The following is a 23,105-nucleotide window of genomic DNA, read 5'->3' on the forward strand; positions in this document are numbered from 1 at the left end:
TCTTGGTTGTGCCCCTATTATTCTTTGTCTCCACCCCACTTTGTTCACCCTAAGGTACTATTTTAACTCTTTTGTGGGGGAAAATCTTGAGAGCTTGGAATTTTCTGACCTACTCCCCCATCTTCCCAGAATCCTCTACCATTTCCTACTTCTGAGACTATTAATATAGAACAAAATCATTCTCAGACCATCTGCCTGTTTTATTTAACTTTATGACCCTTGAAGGCATTGACATTCCTTTTTTCTTCCCCCTTAGGACATAAGCAATTCATTATCTTGTCATTCCCTTCTGATTGATCAAATATACTTACCTTTCTATGTATTTTTTTTGTCCTGGTTTTTGTTTAGTTTTGGCCTTTTCCCTAGAAATATTTATAAGTCCTCTATTTAAAGATCTTTTCTTCCCCATGGTTATATAATCAGTTTTGCCGGATAGGTTATTCTTGTAAGTTTTTAATCTTTTGCCTTTTGGAATACCACATTCAAGGCTCAACTTCTTTTTGTGGTTGTAGCTTCCAACTCTTATGTGATCCTGACTGTGGTTCCTTTGTATGTTAACTCTTGTTTTGGCTGCTGGAAGTATGGTTTTATTTTTTAATTTGACCTAGAAGTTCTAGATGTTGGCAGTAACATTACTAGGAGTTTTCATTTTGGATTTTGTTTCAGAAGTGAATGGTAGAGTATTTCTAGTTTCATTTTGTCCTCTGATTTTAATAAATCTGGGCTTCTTTCACTTATAATTTCTTAGAATCTAAAGCTTATTTTTTATGATGTATGGCTAGAATATCAGTCAGTAATCTGATAATTCTTAGATTATCTCTCCTTGACCTGTTTTCCTGGTTGATTTTGAAAATATATTCCTTACATTTTCTTCTTTTTTTCAAGTCTTTTGATTTTGTTTTATATTTCTTATTGCATCATAGAGTCATTACTTTCTGCTTCTGGCAGCCTGTTTGAACAGCCCTGCAGATAGCAGAACTTACCATTGTTTCTCTTTGATTTTCTTTATTTTTATTCCTTCTGGTTCTTTTTTTCCTTTTAATTCTCCTTCATTTTACTGTTTGAGGGGTAAAGCATTCTTTGAACTTTACAGGTGTTTTGTGGGTGATCTGAGCTCTTCTAAGACCTGACACAGGACCATCTTCCCACAATTCCCATCACTACTGCTTTCTGCAATAGTTCTGCATCTTAGAACTTGGAGCTGGAATCTACATTAGAGATCATATAGTTCAGCCTCCTCATTTTATACATAAGCACATAGAAACTAGTACTGCCTAGTCTCTTGTGTCAAAAACCTTTTGGGTCTTTCAGGTCCCTTGAGCATCCGTTATCCCCTTCAGAGCATCTCCAGGATCTCCAAAACTTGCAGTTCAATTGTAAAATGAAAATATTTTCCACGGTTGGGTTGGGTTTTTACTACTTCTTACGTACCTTCTTGTTCTATAAGACTCTATGTGTATAAGCTCTTAAACCAGAAGGACCAGCAACTCAACTTCTGATTCCAATATCCTTCTCCCCAGAATGCTTCTAAGTGGTACAGGAGAATTTTGCATCTCACCATGAACACTGAGGCTGGGGAAGTGATTAGAGTCCTATTAAAATCTATTTAGTAAAGACCTTCCCACACTGAGAATCAATTCATGGGCCTTAATATTGTCAAACTGTTGTAGAAAAGTTAAAACCTCAGACCTTTAGTAATAATAATCTGACCCCATTTGGGTTTCTGTTGATAAAGATACTGTAGTGGTTTATCATTTCTTTCTCTAGCTCATTTTACAGATAAGGAAACTGAGGCAAATAGGGTTAAATGACTTTTCTAGGGTCATGCAGCCAGTATTTAAGTGTGTAAGGCCAGATTTGAACTCAGGAAGACTCATCTACCTGACCCCAGTCCTGGCATTCCATCCACCATGCTGCCTAACTGCCCCATAATAGTCTCTACTATATACACATGTATATGTATGTATGTGTATATGTTTATATGTGTATATATGCATATGTATTAAATTTTATTACATTTATAGATAAATAATATTTTCTATGTTATAAATCTATTATATATTATATTAATTATATCATAATATATACAAACCAATCTGGGGTTTACTTTCATCACAGCAGACTCATTGCAAAAGCATTATCAACCTCATTCAACAGATGGGGAAATTGAGCCTTAGAGAAATTAAGCAATCTGCCGAAATTTGCATATTAATTATTCAATAGAGTTAAAAAAATCTTTAGACGCCCCCCCTCCAAAATTATGTAGGAGGCCTACTATGTGTATATGTAAGCCTCTGCTCCTTGCTGCCAATAGGGTAAGAAGTCGGTCAATATAGTGTGATTGACCTGGACTAAGGAGGCCTAGGTCTGCCACAGATTATTTGTGTTTCCCATATATATACGTATATATATATATGTGTATATATATATGTGTGTGTGTGTGTGTGTGTATATATATATATATATATATATAAGTTTCCCATAAAATTAAGGAAGGAATCTGCTAATTTCAGGCATCAGTGTCAGAGAGATAAGACAAGTCTGCATCTCCTCTGGCAGGTTAATTTGTATGGAAAGGCAACTCACATCCTGAGTAGAGATTGTGTTTATAGAAAAAACTAGAAAGCAGTCATTGAGAATGGAACAATGCACTCAAGGGTTGGTGGGGTACACAAGGGGTTGGTGGGGCACACAGGGGTGGTGGGGTACACAGGGGGCATGGGGTACACAGAGAGTATTGGGGCACACAAGGGTTGGTGGGGTACACAGGGGCAGCAGGTACTTGACACCCATGTGCTTGGTAATCGCTGATTGAGTGAAATCACAGGGCATTGTACCTTCAGCCTTCCTTCAGCAGGATCTTATGAAAGTGTTCAGGAATAATGGTCTATTGCCTCTGGTCTCACTTCCCAAAGCAAAGCAGATAGGAATTCAAACCCATAAAAATTAATTTGTTTTGATTCAATTACTCAATAAGCCTTTACTGAGTGTCTTCTGTTTGCCCAGGCCTCTGCTAGGTACCGTGAAATCTAAGGGAGGAGAAGACAAATTCCTATCCCTTCAAAAGCTTAAACTCAAGTTGGGGAGGTGGGTATGCCCACTTAAAACAATAAGCGACTTGACCAGGCAGTAAGTGGTAAACATTAATGTGGGTGACACAAACTTATATAGACTCCAAAGTGGAAGTCTACTTTGTCATTTTATAGAATTACAGAGTCATATGTGGCCACATGAGAAAGAGAGGCAGAACTTTAGCTAGGCCTAGAAGGATGGGTTAGGAAACGCGTAGGGAGAGAAAAGGGGTAGAGACAGATGGGCATTCCTGGCCGAGGAAACAGAACTGGTTTTTATTTTGTTTTATGGGCTACAAATAGCAATTATTAACACCTCTTCCTCATGGACTCCTATCTGAGAGATAGAAGATTTTTACCCCCTTTGGGCCATGAACCCTTGAGCTAAATGATTCACCCAAGTTTACCAGTGAGTCCTTCATTCTTTCATCCAAGTGGACCAGCTCTGACGGGGGCTCAGAACTCACAGACAGCAAGGCGACTCTTGTAGCAATATCTATCATTCCATGTACCATCTGTGTACATTTCCACACAATTTTCAGTTCCTCCCCCATCTGGAGAGCCTTCATACCAGTTGGTGTAGTTCACGGGGGATCCATCCAGGTAATAGAACTTCCCTGGTGTTTTTCCCTCTCTGAGGCCAAGGAAGGCATATGTGTTGTGCCTTGCTACCAGCTTCAAGATGGCAGCATTCTCTTCTTCATTCCTTGGAGTGGCGATAGTGCCTCCTATCTTCTGGCAAGTGGCATTAACATTGAGGAAATCAGAAGCCAGGCCACTGGTGGCAAAAAACTTTTCTCCCACTTGAACTGCACTTCCATATAACTCAAGAGCTGGAGATTAGAGGCAACAGATTCAGGGCAGCTTCCCTTTATCACTTTTTCTGTGTTTGTTTCTCTGTTTATATGAGCATGTCTGAATATTTCTCTTCATAGAAGTATCTTTCTTACCCTGTTTTTCTCTCCCCATCGCTATCACTTTATTTTCTTTCTAACTCTTTCTGTCTCTGTCTCTGTATGTCCCACTCCGAATAGATCAGTGAAATCCTCTGCTTGGCATTTAAAAACATCTGCTAGGAAAACCTGCATTCAAATGCTACTTCTGGCATTTATTACCTATATGACCAATACGAATTGTGTAATCTTGGACATTACTTAAGTTTGATGGGCCTCAGTTTTCTTTTCTATAAAATGTAGGTAACAATGGCCAGTTGGGTGACCGCTAGGATAGCTTAATGTACTTAGAGTTCAGAAAACTTGAGTTTGAATCCAACCCCAGGCACTTACTAGCTGAGTGAACCTGGGCAAATCACTTAGCTGCTGTCTGCCTCAGTTTCCTTATCTGTAAAATGGAGGATAATAATAGTCCCTATGTTCTAGGATAGTTCTGAAGATAAATCGAGATAATATTTGTAAAGTGCTTTACAAACCTCGAAACACTGAATGTGCTAACTATTAATGCCAGAGGACTGATATGAAACTCAAATGAAGCATAAAAAAAACTTAGCAACCTTTAAAGTTATTGTTACTGATTTTGTCATTGTGGCTGTTGTTTTTGTTACAACTCTTGCTGCTATTATAGTCTTCTTTCCTATTATTCTCCTCCATGTACTTTCGAGTCTAAACTGGACCACCAACTGTTCTCCATAAGTGACATTCCTTTGCACAGATGGTAGCCTACATTTCCATCTGAACTGTGCCTCCATAGCACCTTTTGCTATTGGAATCTCTAGCTCCCTTCAAAGCACATTCAGGTGCTACCTCCTCAATGAGCCCTTTTTTAATTTCCCCAGTTGTTAATAGTTTCTCTCTATTGAAATTACTTTGGGGACACTGTATATACATATCTCTGTACATTAGAGTGTAAGCTCCTTGAGGGTGCAGGCATTTCATGTTTGCGTTTATGTTCTGAGCACCAAGTATGGTGCCAGGAGCTTAATAAATAGTTGTTCAGTTTAATGAGTAATTATTAAGCCATTCGTGTTCTAAGCTATTCTAAGCCTTGGGAATACAAAGATGAAAATGAAATTGTTACTGTTCTCTAGAAACTACATTCTACTTGGCTGGAGGGAGGGGAGAAATATCCTATACATATACATAAAATATATATGATAAATAGAATGTAATTTTGGGGGAGTCAGGAAGAGCCTCTTAGTGAGGCTTCAGCCTTGAAGGGAGCTAGTCTCCAAATAGCAGAAGAGAAGTGGGAGAGCATTCGGGGCTGGGTGGAGTGGGTGGGGTAGAGCCTGTGAAAAGGTATGGACACAGGAGATCATTGCTGAGGTAGACAGACACCAAGTAAACCAAGTTAGCTGGAATGGAGAGTGCATGGAATGAGGGGTTGGTGTGTGGAGAGTAATGTTGAAGTCTGCCTAGAAAGAGAGGTTAGAGGCTGGTTATGAAGGACCTTAAATGTCAAAGAGGAGTTTTATTTACTGATACTTTCTGAGTAAGGGAGTGTCCAGAACTTTGCTCTAGGAATATAAATTCATCAGCAGAGTGGGCAGTAGGTTGGAGAGAGGAGAGATTGGAGGCAGGGAGATCAAGTAGCAGTCCAAGAAAAGTGCTTATGAGAACTTGAGCAAGACTGGTGCTTATGTGAGTGGAGAGAAAGCGATGATCGGGCACAATGTTGTGGAGGAATACTCAACAAGAACAGCCCCTGAATAGGTAGGAAAGTGAGGAAGAGAGGAGAGCTGGGACTTACTCCAAGGTTGTGAAGCTGTTAAGAGGAGGATGCCGGTGATTTAGCAAGGAAGATAATAAATTCTGCTTTGGACATGTTGAATGTGAGGAATTCAGCAGGGAATTGATGTGGGACTACTGCTCACAATTAAAATATCTAGATTTGGGAATCATTTGCATAGTTGAATGCATGAGAACAAAACGTCATCACAAAAGAGAGCAAAGAGAAAAGAGAAGAGGGCCTGTGAGAGCTCTGGGGTATAGATGAATTTGGGGGGGAGGGGATGGGGCATGACTGAGAGTCCTACAAAGGGGATAGAATTGAAATGAATTATGATATTATTATTAGTTTCTCTATTTGTGTTTCATTATGCTGAATTACTACGAGGGAGTACAGTATTGTGGAAAGAGTATTGGTCTTTGAATCTAAGTGAGGCCCAAGTTTAAATCACACTCTGGCACTTATTAATTGTTGCACCATGGGGAAGTCATTGAATTTCTTTGAGAACTAGTTTCTTCCTCTAAAAATACCAGTGAAAACTACCTTACTACATTTTTGGGAGGATCAAATGAAATAATGCTTATAAAGTACCTGTGAAACTATAAAAACAACTGATATTATGTAAATTTTCACTAGTTATTATTTTGGAGCTGGTTTGATGAACTGAGAACTCTTACTGAGTGGGTCAGCCATGATAACTCACTCAGAGGCTACCCTGGCTAGCTAGACCTCACCACCCACTACCATTTTTGATATATTAGGCAAAGGGAGGCCTTTCAGTACCTCCCATTATCTGGGGGTTAAAAGGAATATTTGACAGTTGGTTTGATCTGCTTAAGCCTTTTTCAAAAGAAGTAATTAGATATTCTGCCCTTTTACCAAAAGATTTTTCTTAAAGAAAAAGAAAAGAAAGAAAAACCCTACCTTAATCAAAATGAAATATCATTAGAGGCAAGAATCACTTCATTTTCCTCACTTTTGTCTCCATTTTCCTCCCTTATCTTTCCCCTTCTCTCAGTCAAGACCCAAATCCAAGAACCAAAGAATAAGTGATAGACCCTTTGTTTTCATCCTCAGCCAGACAACAGGCACCCCCTTGGTCCCAAAGTGGCCTGTTCTAGAATCCTGTTCTATTGGGAGAACCCAAAGACTTACCAGATTTCAACTTCAGGAGTTGAATTTTTAAGTCTGAGATCACCTTCAGTTGCCCATCACTTATAGAACAGCTTTCTGGGAAGAAGAAAATCTTTGTTGGAGCCATGGACAAGGCAAAGAGCCAGCTCAAGCCAACAAGTCATACATACAATATTCATGCATATCCCATCAATCCATCAACAAGTATTTATTAATCAGCTCTTATATGCCAGGCAAATATGTGTAATGTAGACTAAATTTTTAAAAAGTAATTTTGGAAGGAATGGTGCTAGGAGCTGGCAATATTGGAAAAGTCTTCATGCTGGATTAGACGGATGTTCTGGAAGTAGTAATGGCAATATCTGGCAACTGATCGTAAATGGGGGTGAGAGAGGGAGAGAATGAGGTGGGGTGGGGGGGGGAGAGAGAGAGAGAGAGAGAGAGAGAGAGAGAGAGAGAGAGAGAGAGAGAGAGAGAGGCAGAGAGAGGGAGAGAGAGGGAGAGAGAAAGAGAGAAGCTCAGGAAAACACTAATGTTGGAAACATGGAAGACCTGAAAGATGATGGTGCTTCTGGTAAAAATAAGAGAGGGATTTTGGAGGAGGGGATTATAGTGGATAGAGTGTGGGGACCGGAGTTCAAAGGCTTGAATTCAAAACATGATTCATACTTCTAGCTGTATGAGCTTCTAGCATTTGACCTCTCTTTGCCTATCTATAAAATGGAGACAGTAGTAGTACCTATCTCCCAGGGTTGTGAATATTAAGTGGGTTAACATATATAAAGTGCTTTACAAGCCTTAAAGTATTATATAAGTGCTAGCTATGAGGACAAATAATGATGACATTTTTGAATTGGGTTTGAGATGTCTATGGGACATCTGGTTTGAAATGTCTGATAGTTGACAATGCAGGACTGGAGTTCTGGAGAAATATCAAGGCTAGATATATAGATCAGGGAGACATCCACAAAGAGATGATGGGAGATTAGTTAGTAACAAAATGAGAGCATATAGAGAAAGAAAAGATGAGAGAGAAATGATTATTAATAGCAAATGATTCGGGGAGATCTGGAACTCCTCACTTTTTCTAAAGTCCTGATTTTAAAAGTTCAGTCTCTTGAAGGTCATTGCTATTAATGAGATTGGACTCACTTTCTTGTTCAGACCACATCCAGGTAGGGTAGCTATTAAGTTCTGCTCAGGCTTGTGTGGGTCATAAATTCTTTGAATACATTGCCCAATGCTGGGCTTAACTGAAGAAGTAAATGACTTAATCAAAGTTCAGGTCCAGCTCCTCATTGTAAAGTTAATTCTCTCATTAATTGTTAACCTATCAGAGTTGATTCCCATCTATGAGCCCATCTATGATTGTACTTGGTCTAAGAGGGACAGCTAAATGACCATCCTTTTATTAAAATGCTGACATAATAAAATGAATAAATTACCCAGAAATTATGTCCCTTGGACCTTTTTAATCACCATATAAGGTAGCCCAGGACAAAACCTTGAGATACACCCATAGTTAAAGGGTATGATATGGGTGATAATCTAGCAAAGAAGGGCAAGAAGGAGTTGTCAGACAGATAGAAGGAGAACTAGGAGAGAGCAGTATCATGAAAACCCAGGGAAGAAACACTGTTCAAGAGGTAAGGGTGAATAACAGTGTCAGATGCTATAGAGGGCTCAAGGAGGATGAGGACTGAGATGAGGCTGTCTGATTTGGCAGTTAAAAGACTGTTGATAACTGAGGAGAGAGTAGTTTCAGTTAAATAAAGAAGTTGAAGTCAGATTTCAAGGGATTGAGGAGTTAAAGGGAAGGAAATGGAGGCAGTGATTGTAAATATATTTTTTCTAGGATTCTGGCTAAAAAAAGGAGCAGTGATTTAAGCTTGAAACAAAGTCTATCAAAAAACATCTTGTTATGTAGTATGGATTCACTCAGTTTTTATATTAAATTTCATTGCTCATGGCCACAGAAATGTGTGTCTCCTTCCCACTAGCATTAAAATGGTTAGGAAGACCATTCTCCTTTCCCTCTTTTTATCCTCCCCCTAATAATTTCAAAATAACATCGATAATGGAGCAGTTAGTTGTCACAATGGATAGAGTGCTGGTCCTGGAGTCAGGAAGACCTAAGTTCAAATCCTGCCTCTGACACTTACTAACTGTGTGACCCTGGGCAAGTCACTTAAACACCATTTGCCTTGCTTTCCTCGTCTGTAAAATGGGGATAATCATAGCACCTAGCTCCCAGAGTAGTTTTAAGGATCAAATGGGATAATAATTATAAAGTATTCAGCACGGTGCTTGGCACATAGTAAGTACTGTACAAAAGCTAGCTATTACAGCTAACTTTATTATTATTTAACTAGTATTATTATTGAAAAAAATGAGTGAATCACTTTTTCCTGTGTATGTTTTTTCTATATGGCTCCCATGCATGGTAGCTCTCTAATCCAACTGCCTATTTGTCTTTGAGCTAATGTTTTCCTGAAGTAATGAGTATCTAGATGGCTCCTCTGTGTTCAGTAAACAGACACCCTTGCTTTAAGGAAGAAACGTGTGTGTGTGTGAATTATTGCTTGCGCTTTGTCTACTGTGGACACACTGTCCTCAAGGTCAAAAGAGTCTTGTAGAATGGGTGAGTAACACACTTGTCCATGGAAGGATGGCTTAGTTATGTCTCCAGATGAGGCTTGTTGACTGACTTATAATATCAGGGCTCAGGCTACAGTTTCCCAGCCAGCCTGGGTTTTTCCCCTCCTTCCCAGAAACATAGAATGGCAGAAACTTTCTATGCCTTTCTTCCTTGCAGTGGGGATCCATTTGCTATTTACTACTTTGTCATTCACTTCCCTGCTTTTCCCTCAGATCCATTGGGGTGGGGGTGGGGGGGTGGGCACAGGGAAAAGATACCCTTTTTGTCCCTTCTCAACTGCCAGTTGAAGCAGCTGACATTTTGAAGGCTTTATTTGTCTACATCTTTCATTTTTATTTTCCTTGTAATACTAAGCTGCTACTAAAAAAAAAAAAAAAAAAGATCATCATCCACTATAAGATCATTTGTCTCCGAAGGCATGGAAATGCTGCCCTGCCCAGGTTGCATGCTGGGTAAGGGTAAATTAGAGAGACTTCCTGCAATTCCTTAATAAATTTAAGATTATTCATACTACACTTATTTTCCCTTTGTTTTGAACGTGGTGAGAGAAAGTCTAATCAAGATTTCAAGCCCTAGAGCGTGGAGGGGGATAGGTGGGGTTAGACCTGATTTTGCCTGAAAGCCCTTCTGGGCAGCAGCTGGCTGGCTGCTCCTGGGGGTGCAGAGGTAGAACAATTGTACCAGAATGCACTTGGGAATGGGAGCTGCTGGTTACCTTGGCTGAACCAACATTAAAAGATAATTGGCACTCAGCAGCTCCCCCACCCCACTCCAGGAAACCATTTTTTTTTCAAGGGATAGCCCTGCCCCTTCTCTGGGCATTATATATTCATTTTGGGGCAATTCTGGCTTTCCTCCACCTAGCTTATGAGGTTATCCCATTAGAGTGGTCTGAAGACTCAAAAAGCTTGAGAATGACTTCCCATTTCCTCTCCAACCTCCCTTTGGTCTGCAGATAGCCCCTTCCCAACCTGCTCCCATACCTCATTAAGATAGAAAGCATAGAACTTCTTACCACTTGGTTCTCCTTTCATGCCCTTGATTCCTGGAGGTCCTGGTGGCCCTGGGTCTCCTGGAGGCCCCAACCTGCCTGGAATTCCCTGGAGGCCTCTGATCCCTTCACCTATTAATAGGAATTATTTTATCACATAAATCATATACACATCAGGCAGACCTTCACCTATGAAAACTAAATACAAGTTTTATTTATTTTTTCTTTTAATGAATGTGAGAAAAAACACTACACTTCAACATTTGATCTTTGTTTCATCCTGGATTTGCTGCTTTGAGCCCTTATAAGGACATGGGAATCCAGTGATTCCATGAAATGGAATCCCTGAGGCCTATTAACCTTAACATCCAGTGGAGTGTTTTGTAAGGTTTCTTTAAAAGAGAAATATTGGAAGATTCCAGAAAAGATCATTGAAACCTTGACCACTGAGCCATCATTGGCAGAATATGTCCCCAGAATCATTAAGTCCCAGCAGTCCAGAGAGCAGCTAGGTGGCACAGTAGATAGAGTGCTGGGCCTGGGGTCAAGAAGACTCATCTTCCTGAGTTCAAATCCAGCCTCAGACACTTACTAGCTGTGTGACCTAGGGCAAGTCACTTAACCTTATTTACCTCAATTTCCTCATCTGTAAAATGAGCTGGAGAAGAAAATGGTGAACAACTTCTATATCTTTGACAAGAAAATACCAAATGGGGTCACTAAGAGTAGGACATGACTGAACAACAAAAAGTCAACAGGTTTCCTAGAGAAACTGAGACCTTGTATTGAAAGTCCTTCAGGGAGAATATGTTGTAAAGATGCAGCAAGATGTGATGAGAAAGGCACATAACAAAGGAGTCCAGAGGCCTGGGTTCTGGTTCTAGGTCTATTAACAGTTTGTAGTGTGTTTTGCAAAAATCATCCCCCTTCTATGGCTTTCAGTTTTCTTAAATATGAACTGAGGAGGTTGGGGATATGTTCCATAAGATCCTTTCAGTGACTAATACTATGATCTCACACTTTTGCTCTTACCTAGGAATTGTTGCTTTTCACATACCTGGATCTCCCTTTTCTCCCTTGGGTCCATCTCTCCCATCTCGTCCATCTCTCCCAGGCAGTCCAGTGGTCCAAGGACTATTACAATGAGTGGCTGAGTAATCGAATAGCGCCTCTTCATTTTCCATTGATTCTGAGCAGGATCTAATGAATGCCCACTCTAGGAGCAAGAGACTGAGCAGGTGCCCCAGAGCCATCATTAAAACCCCAGACCTGGGAAATGTCAAGGAGAATCATTTACAATGACTTGGGTCAAAGTGATTTTGATGTCCCTTCCCCTTTGCCAGGATAGAACTAACCCCATCTTCCAAATGGAGGCATGATCAGGAAAGGTCACCCAAGAAAGGATCCTGAATGAAAACTACCCATTACAGAGAGAAGATCTACATGGGGAAGAAAAGATTCTTGGGATTCCCTCATTCTGATCCAAGTTAAGGAGCCAGGTCAGCCTTCCATTTGAACAAGATCTAAACAGAAAGGAAAAGACAGCAAGAGAGGCTATCCTCTGACCCCCAGGGGTCCTTAATCTTTTCTTGTGTCATGGACCCTTTTGGCAGTTGGATGACACTGATGGAGCCCTTCTCAGAATGATGTTTTTCAAATAATTCAAAGAAATGCTAAATTTCAGATAGGAATAGTGAAAACAAAGATGTAATTTTTCCCCTCCAAGTTCACAAAAACTCTGAAATTTGGTCCATGAACCCTACCTCTCTATGATTCCAAAGGATGAAGGAGAAGACCGGGTTTAGCAGGACATGCTGAGGCACCTCTGCCCAGGTCAATCTGATTAGGATCTGACTCCTGCCCTTGTACTCAATCCACAGATTAGTCTACAGCTGAACTTAGTACCCACCTCTCTGTTTACTAGGACTTGTGGGAAAGCTGGCAATTTATTGGGTAGAATAAACATTCTCTCTATGTGTCCCCTATGCCTAACACACCTTTTCTGTCCCTTCTTCTTGAAACTTTTTATTGACAAGTCACATCATGAGAATTTGCTTTTTTTCTTTTCCCTCCTTCTCTCTTTCATTCATTATACAATATTCTCTGAGCTCCTAATCTCTTCTCTAGAACAGAGACTACTTTAGTAGAATAGGGACTCCATGGAGTATCTAAGAAAGGGAGAAGACCTGGAAACTACTTTCCAGGGCTCTAGTTGAGGAGGCAAGGGCTAGAAGAAAATAACTAATAATGAAAATAGGCTTCAGGTGTGTTGTACAGACATGGTACAATAGAAAGAGTACTAGATTTGGAGTCAGAAGTTGAAATCCTGTCTCTACTACTTTGTATGTATCCCCTAGGTAATTCTGGGTACATCTACTCACCTCTCCAAGGTTTTCTCATTTCTGAAATGGAGTGTGGAAATGATCTCTGAGGTTCTTTCCAAATTTAACTTGGGTGGTCTTGTAAATACCGTAGGAAGTCAGATGTCCTTCTGTCTTTTCCTTTCTCTGGATGTGAGACAGTGGCCTAATGCCTAATAACATCTTTATATCTGTCTCCACATGCAGCATTTCTGCAGCACTTATGCACTGTGGACCTTGTATAAAATAGCAGAAAAGCTCAGTACTCCTCAGTTTCCCAATTTTGAAAGCTATCTCTCCTTTCTACTATTAAATAGTCCCCTTTTCTTGGCAAATGAGTATGGTGGGAAAAGTGTTGGACAGGGAGTCCAAAGGTAGGATTCAAATCCTACCTCTAACATCTATAGTGTGACCTTGGGCAAGTCATTTAACCTCTCAAATTTAAGTCATTTAAGCCTCATCTGCAAAACTGAGGTAATAGCGGCACCTGCCTCACAGGGGTGTTAAGAGGTTCAGATGAGATAACATACGTTAAGGATTTTGCAAATCTTAAGGTACTATATAAATGTTAATTATTTTATTCGTATTATTATAAAATATAGATAATAATATCTCCGTCCTAGGATTGTTATAAGCATGGCATATGCTCTGGGACTCTACTGCATTGACATATCAGGTCATTCAACAAACATTTTTTAAGCACCTACTCTGCGCTTAGCACACAGGATTCAAAGAAAGGTAAAAGACATTCCCTGCTCTCTAGGAACTCTAAGTTTAATGAGGGGAGATGCCTTGCAAACAACTATGTAAAATGACTATGTATGCAGGTTAAATAGAAAACAGTCAACAGAGGGAAGACATTGGAATTAAGAAGGATTCAGAAAAGCTTCATGAAGAAGGTGGGACTTTAGCTGAGGAAGCTAGGAGGTGGAGATGAGAAGAAAGAGCAGTCTAGGGATGGGGGAGAGTCAGTGAAAATGCTCAGTCAGAAGATGAAGGGCCTTGTTCAAGTGGTCCCCAGAGAATGGTTACTACTTTTCTCCTCAGGCTTTTTAGGGGACTCTGAGGGGTTTGGTGGAGTCTTTCTAATGCCATAGCTCATGAGACCTTGCCAATTCACTGCCCCCCCCCCCACTGATTATCAGGTGATATCAATTAGTCAGCCTGACTTAATTAGCAACAAGTATTTAGCAATGATACTAAACACATAGTGAGAACATACATAATGAGAATAAATGGTACAAAAGTTTCCCCACATTGAAGATGTTTTGATTGTTCAGTCATCTCTGAACTCTGTGACCTCATTTGGGGCTTTCTTGGCAGAAACACAGGAGGGGTTTGCCATTTCCTTCTCCACCTTATTTCACAGATGAGGAAACAGAAGCAAACAGGGCTAAATAACTTGCCCAGGGTCCCACAGCTAGTAAGTGTCTGAGGCCAGAGTTGAATTCAGGAAGATGAGTCTTTTTCACTTCAGGCCCAATGCTCTATCAACTATACCACCTAGGTGCCCAAATGGGAGGCATACATTCCCACAAGTACCTTCCAGAGGAAAGTGAGCTCAAGCTTTGAGTAATTTATATAGCAAAAACTCACAGTTCCTGGAAGTCATCTTATTGGAAGTCCCTTTCTCCACTTTGTGGGGCCCTAATGATATTCCTCTTGGGCCCAATGGCATTGCTTTCTATTGGACTCCTCATAGAGTCCCAGAAGCTGACTTTCCCCAGCATGTCCAATTTGTCTGTGACTTCTGATGCAGACCCTGATGCCAGCTGTTCTGGGGACAGAAATTGAGGGAAAGTCCATCATTTGGGGGATAGCTAAAGAAGCTGTGGTATATGAATGTAAGGGAATACTATCATGCAGTAAGAAATGATGAACAGGCAGATTTCAGAACAAACCTGGAAAGACATGTATGAACTGATGTGAAGTGAAATGAGCAGAACCAGGAAAACATTGTACACAGTAACAGCAACATTGTGTGATGATCCACTATGAAACTCAGCTCTTCTTAGCAACACAATGATCTAAGACAAGCACAAAGGATTCACAGATTAAAATATGATCCGTATCCAGATAAAGAACTGATAGAATCTGAATGCAGATGGAAGCATATTTTTTCCATTAACTTTATTCTTTTTCATGTTTTTTTTCTTTTGATCTGTTTTTTCCTTCACAACTGTGACTAATACAGGAATATGTTTTACACGATAGCACATATATAACCTATATCCAATTGTCTACTATTTTCAGAAGAGGGGAGAGAAGGGAGGAAGGGAGGGAGAAAAATTGGGAACTCAAAATCTCGTAAAAAAAAATGAATGCAACAGCAATAGATAGAAAGAGAAGTTCCATTTAAAATTACTGTAGACATTATAAAATATTTGGGAGTCTACATGCCAAAACAAACCCAGGAACTATGTGAACACAATTACAAAATACTTTTCACATAAATAAAGTCAGATCTAAATAAACGGAAAAACATCAGTTGCTCCTGGTGGGGCTGAGCTAACATAATAAAAATAACAATTTTACCTAAATTAATTTACTTGTTTAGGACCATACCAAAAATTATTTTATAGAGCTAGAAAAAATAATAACCAAATTCAAATTCATCTGGAAGAACAAAAAGTCCAGAATATCAAAGGAATTAATGAAAAGAAATGCTAGGGAAGGTGGCCTAGCCATACCAGATCTTAAACCATATTATAAAGCAGCAGTCATTAAAACTACTTGGTACTGGCTAAGAAATAGAATGGTGGATCAATGGAATAGGTTAGGTACACAAGACACAGTAATCAATGACTATAGTAATCTATTCTTTGATAAACCCAAAGACTCCAGCTTCTGGGATAAGAACTCACTATTTGACAAAAACTGCTGGGAAACTAGAAAATAGTATGGTAGAAACTGGGCATAGACCAGTATCTCACACAATATACCAAAATAAAGTCAAAATGGGTTCCTGATTTAAATATAAAGGCTGATACTATAAGCAATCTAAGAGAGAAAGGGATAGTTTACCTGTCAGATTTATGGAGAAGGGAAGAATTTATGACCAAACAAGGGAGAGAGAACATTATGAAATGCAAAATGGATAATTTTGATTACATTAAATTGAAAAGTTTTTGTACAAACAAAAGCAATAGAACCAAGATTAGGAGGGAAGCAGAAAATTGGGAAAGAATTTTTACAACCAGTGTCTCTGATAAAGGCCTCATTTCTAAAATATATAGAGAACTCAGTCAAATTTATAAGAATACAAGTCATTTCCCAATTGATAAATGATCAAAGGATATTAACAGGCAGTTTTCAGAGGAAGAAATTAAAGATATCTACAGTCATATGAAAATATTCTTTAAATTGCTATTAATTAAAAAAATGCAAATTAAAATAACTCTTAGGTACCACATCTCACCTGTCAGATTGGCTAACATGACAAAACAGGAAAATCATAAATGCTGGAGAGGATGTGGGAAAATTGGAACACTGATGCATTGTTGGTGGAGTTGTGAACTGATTCAACCTTTCTAGAGAGCAATTTGGAACTTTACCCAAAGGGATATAAAAATGTGTATACCCTTTGACCCAGCAATACCACTTCTAGGGCTATATGCCAAAGAAAACATACAAGTGGGGAAAGGACCCATATATTCAAAAATGTTTACAGCAGCTCTTTTTGTTGTGGCAAAGAATTGGAAATCAAAAGGATGCCCATCAATTGGGGAATGGCTAAACAAGTTGTGGCATAGGAATATAGTGGAATACTATTGTGCTATAAGAAATGAGGAGAAGGACTTCATGATAACCTGGAAAGACTTATATGATCTGATGCTGACTGAGGGGAGCAGAACCAAGAGAACATTATACATGATTACAGACACATGGTATCTCTGATGACTAACTTTACTAGACTTGGCTCTTCTCAGCAATGCAAAGTTCTAAGACAATTCCAAAAGACTCATGATGGAAAAAGTGATTCACATCCAGAGAAAGAATTAGAGTCTGAATGCAGATTGAGGCAAACTATGTACTCTCTTTTTGTTTGGCTTTGTTTTTGCTTCTGTTTTGTTTCTTCTTTCTTGTGGTTCATTCCATTGGTTATAGTTCTTCTTTACAACTTGACTATTGTGAAAATATGTTTAGTGTGAAGGTATATGTAGAACCTATATCAGATTACATACCGTCTTGGGTGGGGAGGAGGGAGGAGAGGAAGGGGGAGGAAATTTGGAACTCAAAAACTTGAGGAACTGAATGTTATAAACTAAAACTAAATTGATTAATAAAAAATATATATATAAATTGCCCAGATTAAAAAAAATGAACACTAAAAAATTCTTTGACGTGTATTTGGGAAAATAATAAAGTACTATTTTTAAAAATTTAAAAATAATTTTAAAACTAGAAAAAAAAGAAAGTATGGAGCTTAGCCTGGTGGATAAATCCCTTTCCTGAAGCTGGCAGAATTGGTCTTATGGTTCTCCGCTTCTTTCTTTTACTTCTCCCCCACTCCAAAGCCAGTACATTCCTTTGACTCTCCCCTATGAAATCTATGAAAGGAATTTAATGATCTGAAGCACGAATTCAGTGAAGAATCAATAATTAATACCTTCAAGGGGAACATACATTTTCTTTTCATTTTTATTGGCATCTTTTGTTTTATTGTCATTTTCAAATATTTTAAAATCCCGCAATTAGTGGCACATCCCTTGTAGCAAAGATTAAAAAAAAAGATGGGGAAAATACTTCAGCAAAACTAACCCACACAGGAACTGACAGTAAATATATAGGTAAAAGAGGGCAATGCTCTATGCCAAAGACTTTGCTCTCCAATGGTGGAAGTTCAGGCACTGTGGTAGGTTGATACAGGAGATATTTTGGAATATAAGAGCTTTTCTAGTGCCTCTAAAATCATACCACACAGGTGGCTGCTACCTGAGTTTATAGGTAAAGTGTGCCCCAGAAGGTATAGGATTCTCACAGAGCGAACTCTAACTAAAGCCTCTTCCATCAACAAAATTTGTAAGGCTTGAGGGGGCGGAGCCAAGATGGCAGCTGGTAAGCAGGGACTAGTGTGAGCTCCCTACCGAGTCCCTCCAAAAACCTATAAAAAATGGCTCTGAACCAATTCTAGAACGTCAGAACCCACAGATCAGCAGAGGGAAGCAGGGCTCCAGCCCAGGACAGCCTGGATGGTCTCTGGGTAAGGTCTATCCCACACGGAGCTGGGAGCTGGGAGCAGGGAAAGGAGCGGAGTGGAGCAGAGCCCAGCCTGAGCAGGGTGGAACAACCAAACTTGGAGTCGGGTGAATGGGGCCCCTAGCGCCCTGAATATGTGAGCTGCGGCAGTTACCAGACTCCTCAACCCACAAACACCAAAGACTGTGGAGAAGGTTAGTGGGAAAAGCTGCGGGAGTGGAAGGAGTTCGCAGTTTGGCTTCCAGCCCCAGGGGCAGCGGAGGTGGGGCAGCTACAGTTGCTGCTGCTTCTGGCCCCAGGCCCACCTGGTGGGAGGAATTAAGTGGTGGGTCAGAGCAGGAGTGCACGGCCTGCTGAAGATCTAATCCCTGCCCGGGCTGGAGGTTCTTGGGGAAGGAGTAGTGCTGGTGCGACAGAGCTGGCACCTCCCCCCCAAACGTGGAACATAGAACTCGTTAGTCTACAAGCAGTCATACCCAACTGAAAAACTCAAGGGTCAAGTTAGTTGGTTGGGAATATGGCCAGGCAGCGAAAGCACACCCAGATTCAGTCTCAGACTTTGGATTCTTTCTTTGGTGACAAAGAAGACCAAAACATACAGCCTAAAGAAGACAACAAAGTCATAGAGCCTACAACAAAAGCCTCCAAGAAAAACATGAACTGGCCCCAGGCCATGGAAAAGCTCAAAAAGGATTTGGAAAAGCAAGTTAGAGAAGTAGAGGAAAAATTGGGAAGAGAAATGAGAAGGATGCGAGAAAACCATGAAAAACAAGTCAATGACTTGTTAAAGGAGACCCAAAAGAATACTGAAAAATACACTGAAGAAAACAACACCTTAAAAAACAGACTAACTCAAATGGCAAAAGAGCTCCAAAAAGCCAATGAGGAGAAGAATGCCTTGAAAGGCAGAATTAGCCAAATGTTTCCACAGAACTAAAGGTGTGCTTCCCCACCCTCTCCCACCCCAGCTTTAGCAGAGACCAGGCCTCAAGGTCGGTCAGGTGAGAGGTCAGAGGCTTGTACGCATGCATGTGCATGTTTTTTGAGAAGGCAGTCTGGGGAACTAGAGAGGCCAAACCCACTTGAACCAGTTCAAGCTTATCTAGGGTCTGGTCTTGGTCAAGAATCCAGGCCTACTGATTTGCATAATTTGCATATGTTAAAGAGGGAAAGTAGGGGAAGTAAAAGAATATAGTTTAATCCTAAACTAAGGCAAGGAAAATCTAATTAACTTCACTTTTGCTTCTGTATCCTTATTATCCTATTTATATAAACTGTATAACCTAGGAAAACTACGTAAAAAAACAAAGATTGTAAACTAACCGTAACTCTAGCAGGAGTGGAGGGAATGGTTACCCCTGCTCCTGCAACTCTATCAGAATGAGTGTTCCAGTGAGCACTAACAGGCGGAAGCGGCTGGCCGGGAAATCCACGTGGGAGACGGGCTGGGAGAAAGCTGGGCGACCGAAACCGGCAGAGATCCCCAGGCCTCCCAACACAGGACAGCAGTATCTGGGAGCGACGAGAGGCAGCGCAACGCCACCAGCGCCACCAGCCGCGAAAACACCCAGCCCTGACGCTTGCAAAACCCAGGAACTCGGCTTCTTGAACTTCCGGAAGACTCAATGGCCAGGTAACCGGCTCTAACCCCTCCCCCCCTCACCCAGAGAATTCCTCGGGAAAAAAAAAAGAGAACTGAAACAGAGGAGAGAGTAGCAGGGCTTCACAGGACAAATACTAGAAGCTCATTAGTCCCACAGGGGAAGAGTCGGCAGGGGGCCAAGCCAGGAGCCCAGACGTAACCTTGCTCCCCCAGGGGAAGCGCCAGTCATCAGCTCAAACAACAAACAGCTGAGACCATTGCTGAAAAGCAAGTGCTGGAGAGCACCCACAGGGAGTGAGACGCCAGGGAGCCAGACCCCTCCCCCACACCTCAGGAAACTGAAGGTTATAATTCTAGACTCACAACCCCCAGAATAAGAAAGCTGGGACAGAAAGCCCTGAGATCCACAGATAGAAATTCGTTGTAAAGCCAGCAAAAGGCAAACCAACATGAAGAAGAACACAAAAAAACCGAGGACAATAGATTCTTTTTATGGAGACAGGCAGGATCAAAATATCGACATAGAAGAAGATAGCAATGACACGGTAGATACATCAGATACCTCAAAAGCTAATATGATCTGGTCTCCAGCCCAAAAAGCACTGCTGGAAGAGCTAAAAGAGGATTTTAAAAACCAAATTAGGGAGGTAAAAGAAAACATGGAAAAAATGGAAAAGTCCCTAAAGAATAAGATTGGCGAAATGGCCATGGAGATTCAGAATCTAGAGAGAGAAAAGGACACCCTGAGAGGTGAAATCAACCAATTGAAAATGGAGGCTCAAAAGCAAAATGTAAACACTAACTCATTTAAAATTAGACTTGAGCAAGTAGAAGCTAATGAATCTATGAGGCATCAAGAAGTAATAAAACAAAACGTAAAGAATGAAAAAATAGAAAAAAATGTGAAATATCTGATTGGCAAAACTACTGACCTGGAAAATAGATCCAGGAGAGACAATTTGAGAGTTATTGGTCTACCGGAAATCCACGATGAAAAAAGGAGCCTTGACAGTATCTTCGAAGAAATTATCAAAGACAACTGCCCAGAGGTCCTAGAACCAGAGGGCAAAATAGTCATTGAAAGAATTCACCGATCACCCCCTGAAAGAGATCCCAAACTGAAAACACCAAGAAATATTATAGCCAAATTTCAGAGCTATAAACTCAAGGAGAAAATACTGCAAGCAGCCAAAAAGAAGCAATTCAAATATCGTGGAACTACAGTCAGGATCACGCAGGATCTCTCAGCTTCCACATTAAAAGACAGGAGAAATTCGAATATGATATTCCAAAGGGCAAAGGAGCTGGGACTACAACCAAGGATCAACTACCCAGCAAAACTAAGCATAATTTTCCAGGCAAGGCGATGGACATTCAATGAAATAGGGGAATTCCAGACCTTCCTGATGAAAAGGCCAGAACTCAATGGAAAATTTGATCTCCAAATACAAACCTCAAGAGAGACATAAAAAGGTAACCAGGGGGAAAAACCCCACAAACTTCATTAACCAATAAGGTTAGGTTGTTTACATCTTTATATGGGATTATATCATCTTATGTATGTTTTTTATATATATATATATATATATATATATATATATATATATATATATATATATACATATACATATATAAGTCATTCTTGTGAATGGTACAACTATTGTGACAAATGAAAGGGATATACATAGGTTGTGAATGCCTGTATAAATTAACTGATGTAAAGATATAAAATATAAATAAGAGATATAAAGGGAGGGCTATGAGGGATGTGGTAAGGAGGTTGTAGAAAAGGGTAAATTACACCAAAGGAAGTGGCAAAAAAACATATTATAGTAGAGGGAAAGAAGGGAGGGAGAAGAGCAGTATTTGAGCTTTACTGTCATCTGATCTAGTTCAAGAAGGGAATAACATACTCTGATAAGTTTAGAAATCTAACTTGTCCTACGGGAAGTGGGAGGGAAAGGGGGGAAAAAGGGAGGGGGGAGGGCAGAAGGAAGAGGAGAAGTAGCAAGTGGGTAACGGTAAGATAAGGGAGGGGAATAAAGAGGGAGGGTTAACTGAGGAAAGCAGCGGTCAAAAGCAAAACTTTGTTGGGGAGGAGAAGGGGAAAGGGAGAAATAAAAGCATAAACAGGGGGAATTAGGATGGAGAAAAAGACACAGATAGAAATCATAACCCTGAACGTGCAGGGATGAACATTCTCACAAAACAGAAGCAGATAGCAGAATGGATTAAAAACCATAATCCTACAATATGCTGTTTACAAGAAACGCATCTGAAACAGGGGGATACACATAGGGTTAAGGTAAAAGGCTGGAGTAAAATATATTGTGCCTCAGCTAAAGTAAAAAAAGCAGGTGTAGCAATCCTAATCTCAGACAAAGCAAAAGTAAAGATAGATCTAATTAAAAGAGATAAGGAAGGACATTATATCCTGCTAAAAGGCACCATAAACAATGAAGCAATATCATTGCTTAACATATATGCACCAAGTGGTAAGGCATACAAATTCTTAGAGGAGAGGTTAAGGGAGTTACAGGAAGAAATAGACAGCAAAACTATAATATTGGGAGACCTCAACCTCCCCCTTTCTGAACTTGATAAATCTAACCTCAAAGTAAATAAGAAAAAAGTTAAGGAGGTAAACAGAATTTTAGAAAAGGCACATATGATAGACCTCTGGAGAAAACTGAACGGGGATAAAAAGGAATATACTTTCTTCTCAAAAGTACATGGCACATACTCAAAAATTGACCATGTACTAGGGCATAAAAACCTCACAATCCAGTGCAGAAAAGCAGAAGTAGTCAATGCATCCTTTTCAGATCATGATGCAATAAGAATCATTTTTAATAAAGTACCATGGAAAAATAAGCTAAAAACTAATTGGAAACTAAATAATTTAATTCTAAAGAGTGAGTGGGCCAAAGAGCAAATCAGAGAAACAATTAATAATTTCATTCAAGAGAATGACAATAGTGAAACAACATACCAAAACTTATGGGATGCAGCAAAAGCAGTTCTTAGGGGAAGTTTTATATCTCTAAATGCCTACATGAATAAAATAGCGAAAGAGGAGATCAATGATCTGGGCAGACAGCTGGAAAAGCTAGAAAAAGAGCAAATTGAAAACCCCCAATTAAATACCAAATTAGAAATACTGAAAATCAAAGGAGAGATTAATAAAATTGAAACCAAGAAAACTATTGAATTAATAAATAAAACAAAGAGCTGGTTTTATGAAAAAACCAATAAAATTGACAAACCTTTGGCCAATTTGATTAAAAAAAGAAAGAAGAAAATCAAATTACCAGTATCAAAAATGAAAAGGGTGAGGTCACCTCTAATGAAGAGGAAATCAAAACAATAATTAGGAATTATTTTGCCCAACTGTATGCCCATA

General features: G+C 39.8%; 1 protein-coding gene across 1 annotated transcript; it reads right to left on the bottom strand.

Moving 5' to 3' along the window:
• Nucleotides 1-3,180: 3,180 nt before the first annotated feature.
• LOC118829383 (pulmonary surfactant-associated protein A-like) lies at nucleotides 3,181-12,409 on the bottom strand. Its single transcript, XM_036736402.1, has 5 exons — nucleotides 12,304-12,409; nucleotides 11,598-11,809; nucleotides 10,565-10,672; nucleotides 6,912-6,986; nucleotides 3,181-3,904 (listed from the first exon to the last, which is right to left on the bottom strand). Exons 2-5 carry the CDS (start codon nucleotides 11,794-11,796, stop codon nucleotides 3,528-3,530), a joined length of 759 nt encoding a protein of 252 aa, XP_036592297.1. The 5' UTR covers nucleotides 11,797-11,809; nucleotides 12,304-12,409; the 3' UTR covers nucleotides 3,181-3,527.
• Nucleotides 12,410-23,105: the final 10,696 nt, after the last annotated feature.

This window comes from Trichosurus vulpecula, chromosome 8, assembly GCF_011100635.1.
Source record: "Trichosurus vulpecula isolate mTriVul1 chromosome 8, mTriVul1.pri, whole genome shotgun sequence".
Lineage (NCBI taxonomy): Eukaryota > Metazoa > Chordata > Mammalia > Diprotodontia > Phalangeridae > Trichosurus > Trichosurus vulpecula.